This window comes from Carlito syrichta, unplaced genomic scaffold (assembly GCF_000164805.1).
Source record: "Carlito syrichta isolate Samal-C Ts95f unplaced genomic scaffold, Tarsius_syrichta-2.0.1 Scaffold287765, whole genome shotgun sequence".
Classification (NCBI taxonomy): domain Eukaryota; kingdom Metazoa; phylum Chordata; class Mammalia; order Primates; family Tarsiidae; genus Carlito; species Carlito syrichta.
This window is the reverse complement of record NW_007231861.1, coordinates 376,345-386,791: the sequence shown is the minus strand read 5'-3', so window position 1 is coordinate 386,791 and position 10,447 is coordinate 376,345. Positions and strand designations below refer to the sequence as shown.

At 40.0% G+C, this 10,447-nt stretch overlaps 1 protein-coding gene across 1 annotated transcript in view; it reads right to left on the bottom strand.

The window, feature by feature from the left end:
- Positions 1-2,749: 2,749 nt before the first annotated feature.
- Positions 2,750-10,447, bottom strand: part of LOC103255025 (ELKS/Rab6-interacting/CAST family member 1) — a gene marked incomplete at its 3' end in the record, with an annotated part of 346,229 nt that continues 338,531 nt past the window's right edge. Inside the window, exon 15 of the mRNA XM_021709939.1 lies at positions 2,750-2,894. Coding sequence (XP_021565614.1) covers positions 2,750-2,894 — 145 coding nt within the window. The remainder of the gene's footprint in view (positions 2,895-10,447) is intronic.

The following is a 10,447-nucleotide window of genomic DNA, read 5'->3' as shown; positions in this document are numbered from 1 at the left end:
CTTTAGATTGAGGCACATTCCAGCAATTCAAGAACTAGAAGCTTTAAATTAAAACAACATTGATGCCATATCCTCTTTCCAAAAGGCCTTTCCCTTGTCCAAAAGTTAGTACACACACACTTAGAGGAATTAAAGAACCGAATGTCTTTGGCAAGACTCCTCTCCTCTTGCTCACAGCATCCCAGATACATTTTGAGAGGGCAAGAATATGAAACTTTACATGAAAGGGAGACAGGAAAAAGACTGTAGGAAGGACTCCTGAGAACTGTAGTATTTCTCTCTCTTTTTTTTTTTTTTGAGTAGGAGTCTCACTCTGTGGCCCAGGCTGGAGTGCAGTGGCACATTCATGGCCACCCCAGTGTGAACCTGCTGGACTCCAGTGATCCTTTTACCTCAGCCTTCCAAGTAGCTGGAACTACAGGCGCATGCTACCATGCCTGGCTAATTATTTCTTTATTTATTGTAGAGGCAAGGTCTTGCCAAGTTGCCTGGGCTGGTCTCGAACCCACAGCTCAGGCAATCCACTTGCCTTGGACTCCCAAAATGCTAGGATTACAGGCTGAGCTATGGAGCCCAGCTGTATTTTTCTTTTGTTTTTTTGAGTTGGAGTCTCACTCTGTCGCCCAAGCTGGAGTGCAGTGGCAGGCTCGACCTGCTGGGCTCCGGTGATCTTTCCGCCTCAGCCTTCCAAGTAGCCAGAACTACAGGCACGTACTACCACACCCAGCTAATTTTTTGATTTATTGTAGAGACAAGGTCTCATCCTGTTGCCCAGGCTGGTCTCAAACCCACAGGCTCAGACAATCCTTTCGTCTCGTCTTCCCAAAGTGCTGGGATTATAGGCTTGAGCCACCATGCCTGGCCTGTATTTTTCTCTTTACCTACAGAACATCCCAGGCATATAATTAGATATGAAAACACTGGGAACTTTTAAGCTACTCCTTTCTAAGGTTATACGATCATAATTTAGTTAATTTTCTTAATTTTCACTCAATGAAAACATTTAGTTTTGAGAGGCAAGTAATCAAAAGCCACTGTGAATGAGGTACAGTATTCTGGTGTATTGTCAGAATATTCTACTTGGTATCTTGAGGTGAAGGGACCATAAACTACTTAAATAATATACCTATGTATTAAGGCATAACTAATTAGGAGAACTGATATTGCTAATATATATACTCACAAACTAGTGAACTATTTTTTTCATTAATACCCTCCTATTTTCTACTATCAGCTTTGATATGGTTTTCAACTACTGAACTGATGTCTTTAATAATAAGCACATTCTTCCTATTTTACACAACAGGCATTCAAGTATTAGATGATGCCCTCTTTTGCTAAAAATTATTTTAGGACATGGGAAGAGTTTTCTTTCACTTATGCAATGAGTTACATTTTGCTGTTCAACAATCTATCCTGTAGTGAAGGGACAACTCTTGGTATTTTTCTCAGCAAAGTCAGCCACATAAACAAATACAAATTCTACTTCTAAATGGTTTTAACGTTGGGCTACAAAGGAAATACCTTTACTATTTGAATATTGATTCTTGTTAATATAAACATTAAATATTATATAAGGCACTATCAATTGGGGACTTATTCTCCTAGGATAGAAAAGAAAGAAAATTTCTTCACTTAAAAAACTCTTTTTCCAATCTCATTCTTTGAGGCAGAAGAGCAAATCTGGGCAGCCAAAATGTACAGAAAATGTGACATGGAATGCCGGAGATGACAATGGTGGGTGGGACTGTGGACACTGCACATGGACACGAACGGTCAGTGCCCAGCTAAAGCAGGGCATCAGACTTTAAGATTCTGCTTTCTTCTTATTTTCAAAAGGGAACCCCTGACCACCCCTTTTTAAACCGTGGCAAAATAGACATAACATAAATAGGCAAGTATCATCAAAGGTGAGATTTTTAGCTCATATTTCCACAGATAAAAGGCCTTCCATGACTATTAAGCATTTGATTTGGGGAGGGTTTAGGCTGAAAAAGAAAAGGGCCAAATTTTGTTCCTACCTTCAGAGCTCACCCAACCCTGAATAACTGAAAACCTTTTTTTGTGTGTGTGAGTCAGGGTCTCTCTGTTGCCCAGGCTGGAGTGCAGTGGCATGCTCATGGCCACCATAGCCTTGACCAGCTGGGCTCAGGTGATCCTTCTGCCTCAGTCTTCCAGGTACCTGGAACTACAGGTGTGCGCTATCAACTCTGGCTTATTTTTTGATTTATAATAGAGACGAGGTCTCACCAAGTTGCCCAGGCTGGTCTCGAACCCTTGAGCTCAGGCAATCCTCTCACCTTGGCCTCCCAAAGTGCTGGGATTACAGGCTTGAGCCACCATGCCTGGCCTGAAAACCATTTAATAAAAAACATTCTTAGTGCATGCTATCATAGGAATCTGGTATCTGGTTGGACGTTAAAAATTAAAAAAGTCCTTTTCTTTTTAAATGGGCTGATTCCATTAATTCATACTATCCACTATACAAAGTTACAAAACTTTCTCGTGGAAGACTTGTGGCATCTTCTAAACCAGCCCTCTTTCCAAAAATACTCTGCATTTCCTAGATACAACCACAGATTTATGGAGAAAACAGTCTCCAGTGATGGAGATTTACTAGACACAATGATCAGATGTCTAACATGAAACATGACACCTTAAAACACAAGCTACAAAGACATGTAGAGAACGGCGCGAAAGTTGGTTCCCCTGGACCCCTCCACGGACCCTCCCTGGCATTTCCTCGTACCTGCTGTTTGAGCTGCTGCACTAGGCGATCCTTCTCCCGCTTTAGTGCAGCCACTTCCTCTTGGGTCTTTTTCTTAGAGGACGAAAGCTCTAAAAGCGCTATATTGGCATCTTTTTCACTAATGGCAGCCAGAAGAGCTTCTTGCCTGCAAAAGAAGAAAAATGCCAACAGTTTGATTTACCCTTCACAACAATTCTTGAAGTTGCCATATTATCCCCGTCTTATGGGTGATGGAACCAAGGGTTTTAGAGAGTTTACACAGCTTGCCCAAGTTCACAATGAGAGGAAACAGTGCAGGAATTCCATTTAGGTTGTTCTGACTCTACAGGTCTTTCTCAAGTTGTTATATTTCTATCTTAATAAAGTTCCCTTACATTATGGTAAGAGAAATAAGCCAGCCACAGAAAGACACATCCTGCATGATTCCACTTATATGAGGTATTGAAATTAGTCAAACTCATAGAAGCAGAGAGTACTAAGGTAGTTGGCGGGGGGAAAGGAAGAATGGGGAGGTCCTGATCAGTGAGCGTAAGTCTCGATTATGCAAGGTGACTATGTTCTAGAGAGCTGCTGTACATGTCCCTAGAGATAACAATACTGACTGGACATTTAGAAATGGTTAAGGTCGGGCATGGTGGCTCACGCCTACAATCCCAGCACTTTGGGAGGCCGAGGTGAGAGGACTGTCTGAGTCCACGTGGTCAAGACCAGCCTGGGTAACTTGGCAAGATCTCATCTCTACAATAAATCAAAAAATTAGCCAGGTGTGGTGACACACGCCTGTGGTTCCAGTCACTTCTGCTCAGGCGGAAGGATCACCTGAGCCCAGCAAGTTGAGGCTACGGTGGCCATGAGTGTGCTGCTACTCTCCAGCCTGGGTGATAGAATGAGACTCCAACTCAAAAAAAAAAAAAGAAAAGAAAAAAAAAGAAATGGTTAAGAGGGCAGATCTCAAGTTCAGTGTTCTTATCACAGCAAAATAAAAATTTAAAATATATTTAACATTTAAAAAAACTATATTAGTAACAACTTAATATCTCATTTCAGAGGTTTTTGTTTGTTTGTTTTTTGTTTTTTTAAGCCAGGGTCTCACTCTGTTGCCCAAATTGGAGTGGAGTGGCATGCTCATGAGGGCCATGGCTCACAGCAGCCTCAACTCCTGGGTTCAGGCAATCCTTCCACCTGAGGAACTAGGACTACAGATTTTTTAGTTTTTTGCAGAGTTGAGGTTTTGCTATGTTGCCCGGGCTGGTCTTGAACTCCTGGGCTCAAGCAATCCACACACCTCAGGCTCCCAAAATGTTGGGACTACAGGCATGAGCCACTGCATCTAGCCCAATTTTAGAGTTTTAAAAAAGGAGTTCTTAGAAATACTTGCAGTTCAAACTTGAAAAACAAATGTTGTGACCTTTTTTGATTTCAGGAAGAATAATTCTGTTACCTATACACTTTATCCATTTAACTCATCCCTTTGATAAGAATTTCTGTAGCTTCCAGGCAAATTGAAGCATTACTGACACTGAAAACATTTTCATGTATAGAGAATACAACAAACTGCAAACTTTAGTACATTGGATTTAGAAACATAGCCATCTGTTCGTGGAGCATTATGAACATGGATAATTCTTTTTATCTCATCAATGCGAATAAGTTTGCAGCGTGGCTTTATTGGCAATGATCTGTACGCTCTGAAACAGTAATTTAAACTTTACTGATTCCTCGTGGCTTAGCTAATAACTACTTTATGGTCCATGTCCAGAAGGAAACGGAGGTGGATTTAGTAGGGAAGCTGATGTAAAAAATTTACAAAATATTCATAATGAAGTTGGTGAACAGTTAGTCTCAGAGTCCAAAATGCATTCCTCAGTAGCTCATCTTTTATGGAAGAAGACAGGTTTGATTTACAGAAACCATATAAATGGCCTGAGCTTTTGGCCTGAGGAAATGCTGAATCTGAGAATGCATTGCCCAAGTTTAACCTTGCTTCTGTCTTTTGTTAAGATAATTGAGCTTCAATAGCAGTCATATGGAAAAGTTTTAGTTTAGCCACAAACTGGAAAACTATCTGTTGAATATTCTAATGGATATTCTTTATTCTGGATGCAAAGGTATACTGAACTCTGAACAAGCAATGCTAACAAATGGAGGATGTAGATAAGTTGATATCACGGACACGAAGATTTGTTTAACCAGTCTTTGCTGTTGGAAGAGAGGGAGAGAAGATTCTCATTAACCCTGGTATCACTTACCGGCGTCCCCATACCGTGTAATTCCAAGAAAAGGCAGTTGACTACACCAGGAGGCTCCAGTCAACACCAAAGGGATAACAGACAGTCTAAATATATCCACTGACCACTTGAAAAAAATATGTTAAGTGGTAAAATGAGCTTAAAGGTGAAGGAGTTCAAGATGGTCTAACCATGCAGTTTCCTGTTGATTGCTGTCATCTGTCCCCCTTTGGGAAGCTCAAAGACTAACAAAGATGGAATGAGGAAGTGTGTGTGCTTTCTCAATAAGACTGCAGCGTTTCTGTGCACTAATATTCAGAATCACACATTCAGTAGCATGCAAATAGCGGAAGATAAATTACCCTATATAATTAGATGGACACATCACATCAGCACCTTTGTTGAACGCAAAATACAAAGGTGATGCAATGTGAGGTCTATTCTGTGCTTAAGGAAAATGCCATAATATGAAAGAGCAAAAATTATTCCATATTGTTGAAGCATCTTGACTGAGTTACAAACTCTTTCATAAACAGTATTTTTGGCCAGCTAGGGTGGTGCAGTTAATCTCTGGAGTAAGATGTCAAATTCAAAAGTCACAATATAACAAGTGACAACTTAGATTTCAAATTTCAAAATTTTGAGGAATGTGGCACTGGAGTGCCCCCAGAATAGTATCTTTCTAATAAGTATACAATTTGAAGTCTTTTTTATATAATTCAAATGGGGATTTTGTTATATCATTGATGGCATTTACCTTTTACTGAGAAATGACAATATGCTATGGACTAGAGAGAATCAAGCTGTCTCTCCCATACTCATGGCTCTCATCCTCTAAAAGTTCCTTAACACACTGTCGTGCCTTTGTTCTTTCCACTTGAAAAGTATACTCTTGGTATCTATTTCTACTTAAGAAGGCCAATTCACAGTCAAGAAAATGTTTTTATTACATTACACATATAAATTTTGAGTAATGTCAATATCTTTTAGAGCACATCAGCTTTACGGTTTTTAAAAATTATTTCTGGAAACAGGTCGAAATAGTATTGGTCTCTTGGTTACAATTTTGGTAAACCTGAAATGGATATGGGGGAAGAACAGCCTCTTGAGAAAAATCTGAAGTACAGGCAAAAATGTGGAAGATAGTAAAAAGTAACATTCGTAATTTTTTGGGAATAAGGAAAATTGTGTTCCACTAATACATCTGATATAAAAGATCATATGGTATAGTTAAACTTACGTGGTTAACTTTTACGAAGTACAATTAAGAATGACTAAACTCAAAAATTTTGTTAAAAACACTGCTTTTTAGCTGGGCGTGGTAGCGCACACCTATAGTTCCAGCTACTTGGAAGGCTGAAGTGGAAGGATTGCCGAGCACAGCAGGTCGATGCTGGGCTCCAGCCTGGGCAACAGAGTGAGACTCCAACTAAAAAAACAACAACAAAAAGCGCCCCCCCAACACTGCTTTTTCAGAGGGAATGTAATTGAGTGGAAAAAAAGGAGCAAATTACAAAAAATAATCTTACTTTAGGAGCTGCCTACTCAATATAATTGTTTCTTTGCAAACATGTTTTCTGATAAAAGTAGTACACATTCACTGAAAGAAAAACTGAAAGATATAGGAAACTAAAAAGATGAAAATAAAAATTACCAGAAAGAATTCAGTTTTAATAATCCTTTTAATTTGAGTTGATGACTTGAGACCATCTATTCCAATACAGACATGGATATTACTGAATCTTAAAGGGGATTAATGATTGACCTTGAGAACTTTACTAACTAAAGACTATCCTCGGAAAAGGGAGACTTGCTAGCGTGACACATTTTGACTTTGTTCCCATGAGCCCCTGGGGACTAATATAAGCACATAAAATGTGGAAGGTAATACTCATATGCCATAAGCCCAGGGCAAAACAAGAACTGCAATGCTCTTCCTGCCAAATTACTCTCCTTGTTCTGCTTATGTCTTTTCCTTAGATTAAAAAAAAGAAAGAAAGAAAGAAAGATGTGGACACGAACATTTCCAAAGTGATTAGTACACCTCCTACTGCATGGTCAACATGCCATATTAGTAGCATAATGAGTAGGTAGCAGCAGAAATCCAACTTTAAGTCATTACAGTGGTCTATTCACTCTCCCCCTGGTGCATTAAACTACCAGGCCAGTTGAACCTGCCCTTTGACCTGCGAATTCTAATAGAATCAAGATGTCTCTAAGAGTACTCTGCTGTGGCATCTGCGCTTCAGGAAATGGTAAGACCACCCCCATCTGTTCTCTTCTCCGTCTGGGCAAATTTCAGAACCCAGGGGCAAATATCAAAGGTAAATGGAGCTCAAAATCCTTTGGATAATTCCTGAATTGTTGAGAATTCCACATTAGTCTTCTATCACCAGTAATGATCACAATCAGTGTTGGAATGATGGTTAAAAATCTAAGAGTGAAGTCTAAGTATGTATGTGTGTTTAACAGAAAAGCAAGACAAAAAAGGAGTACGAATAAAGGGATATCACCAAGGTTTATTGTTCCCTCTTCCTCCAACTGAGTACTTAAAATTGAATGACTGCATAATTATAGCCCTGAAATACCAGGAAAAATATTGTGTGAAAATAGAAACGAGATCAGTAGTTTTGGACATTTTAATGTCATGGACTGTAGGCCTAGTTTATTCCAATTTTAAATAAATCTTAAATCTAGATTCTCTTATTGATGGATTAAATAAATCTTTGATTCTGCCTTATTTATTTAGTCAGTCTTACTCTATCGCCCAGGCTAAAGTGCAGTGGCATGTTCACGGCTACCTCAGCCTTGACATGCTGGGTTCAGGCAATCCTTCACCTCAGCCTTCCATGTAACTGCAACTACAGGCATGTGCCATCACACCTGGCTAGTTTTTTGATTTATTGTAGAGATGAGGTCTCGCCAAGTTGTCCAGGCTGTTCTTGAACCCCTGGGCTCAGGCAATCCTCTCACCTCGGCTTCCCAAAGTACTGGGATTACAGGATTGAGTCACTGCACCCAGCTGTCCTTCTTTATTTGTTATTTTACCAATTAACTACCCAGAGTGAGTATGAAACTACTGGTATATTTCTTCTACTCTTCGAACGCATTTCCTGAAGAAATCCTTCTGATTACTGTTTTCTCCAATTTCCCTTGCAGAGGTTTCTGAGATTAGGCTCTGTGAAAACCATAGTCCATGGGTGCACCTTTATGGGCAAGGCTCACTGAAATACCTGATCTCTCAAACTTTAGTTCCTGTACATCTCATCATGTCCTCGCCAGACTGCCTTTATTTAGGTGCCCAGAGATATTTTTAATGTAAAATGGCAACACAACCAACTTTTCCTTCCACCATAACAAATGTCCCTTTCAGTGTTAATAGAGCTACCATATTCTTGGGTTCACTGGCTGACACTCTTTAAATAATCTGATTTCTTTGCTCCCAATGGTTAATATTCAAGTGTCACTGGTTCTTCCTTTTTAATGAACCCACTGTTTTGCACCTGCATGGTCACTACCACCCTTTTATCGTGGACCTATGTGATTCTTAAAGCCTTTTCTCCATTTTCCTCATCATTCTACCCTCTCCTACTTTTCCCAGGTCATGTTCACCAGGTCTCTTACCACATCAAATACTCTGGTTAAAATTCAGGATTGCCTACAATTCTTCAGCCCGTTTCTTCCTCATTGTCTTTCAAGGACCCTCTGTCATAGAGCTTCTACTTGTTTTGACTTAGATTTGTGTTAAGCTCTCTGCCTGAAATGCCTGTAGCTTTCTCTCCTTCCAAATCAGTCTCCTCACCAGACTGCTAATTCTGTGCTATTTAGCATCCCCTTTCGGCATGAAAGTAAAAGCAGTTTGAATTATATGAACAAATGTTTGCTCTGTAAATGTTTTTCAATCCTTCTATATGTGCAGTATCTGCTTTTCCAGCTAAGGGCAAGTTTATGGCTTATCTTGTAAAAATTTAAAATTTTAGGCCAGGCTCGGTGACCTAGCCTGTAATCCCAGCACCTGGGGAGGCTGAGGCAAGTGGATTGCCTGAGCCCACAGGTTCGAGACCAGCCCGGGCAACTTGGTGAGATCTCGTCTCTACAATAAATAAAAAAAATTAGCCAGGTGCTGTAGTGCACATCTGTAATTCCGGCTACTTGGAAGGCTGAGGCGGAAGATGGCCGGAGCCCAGCAGGTCGATGCTGGGGTGGCCGTGAGTGTGCCACTGCACTCCAGCCTGGAAGACAGAGTGAGACTGTGACCAAAAAAAAAAAAAAAAAAAAATTCTGGGGGTTTCTGGGATTTTATCAGTCTTTCAATTTATTAATTCAAAATTTAAAAATTTTTTAGCTTTTTGATCTTTAAATGCTGTAAAATATCTTACCCATTTAAAAGTTTAACACTTAAGTACGTTCACATTGCTGACAACTAATCTCCAGAACTCTTTTCACCTTGCAAAACTGAAACAGTACCCACTAAACAATAATTCCCCATTTTCCTCTCCCTCAGCCTCTGGCAATCTTCATTTACTTTCTGTCTCTATGAATTTGACTTCTCAATGTAACCCCACATTAGTAGAATCATAGTATTTGTCTTTCTGTGATTGACTTATTTCACTTAGCATGTTTTCAAGGTTTATCCATGTTGTAGCGTGTGTTAGAATCTCCTTTCTCAAGGTTGAAGAACATTCCATTCTATGTATGTACCACATTGTGTTTATCTGCCATGGACATTTGGTTGCCTCTATATTTTAGTTATTATGAATAATGTTGCTATCTTAAAATTTATTTTAGTTTAGGGCAGTGGCTCATGCCTGTAATCCCAGCACTTTGGAAGGCCGAGGTGGGAGGACTGCTTGCGCCCAGGAGCAACACAGGAAGACCCAGTCTCTACAAAGAATTTAAAAAAAATTAGCTTGGGCATGGTGGTGTATGCCTATAGTCCCAGCTACTTGGGAGACTGAGGTGGAAGGGCTGCCTGAGCTTAGGAGACTGAGGCTGCGGTGAGCCATGATTGTGTCACTCTACTCCAGCCTGATCGACAGAGTGAGAACACAATTAAAAAGAAAAAATTTACATCTTTCTTCTGGAGTCTTGGTTCACCGATCTAAAAACCAGAAGCCTTTAAATAATTACTCTCTGCATTACATGTGCCTGAGCCACTTATATTTTCTTGTTTTCTTTTATTTAGGGCTCTATTTACTCTATATATTCTTGTATGACTTGCAGTCTTCATTGTTTGCCCCCAGCCCCTAGAAATAGCTGGAATACAGACTCCATCAGGGCAGGATCTTTGTTTCGTTTACTCCCGCATCCCAAATACCAAGAATAGCTCTTGGCATGGAGTAGGCCTTTAATAAATACATCTTGAACCAGCAGCCTCTCTGATTCTGACTTCATTCCTATCTGTTGTGGTGGTCAGTGTTTTCATTCACTTTGAGGCTGTATTTTTAAGACATTCTCCACCCCCCCCCCC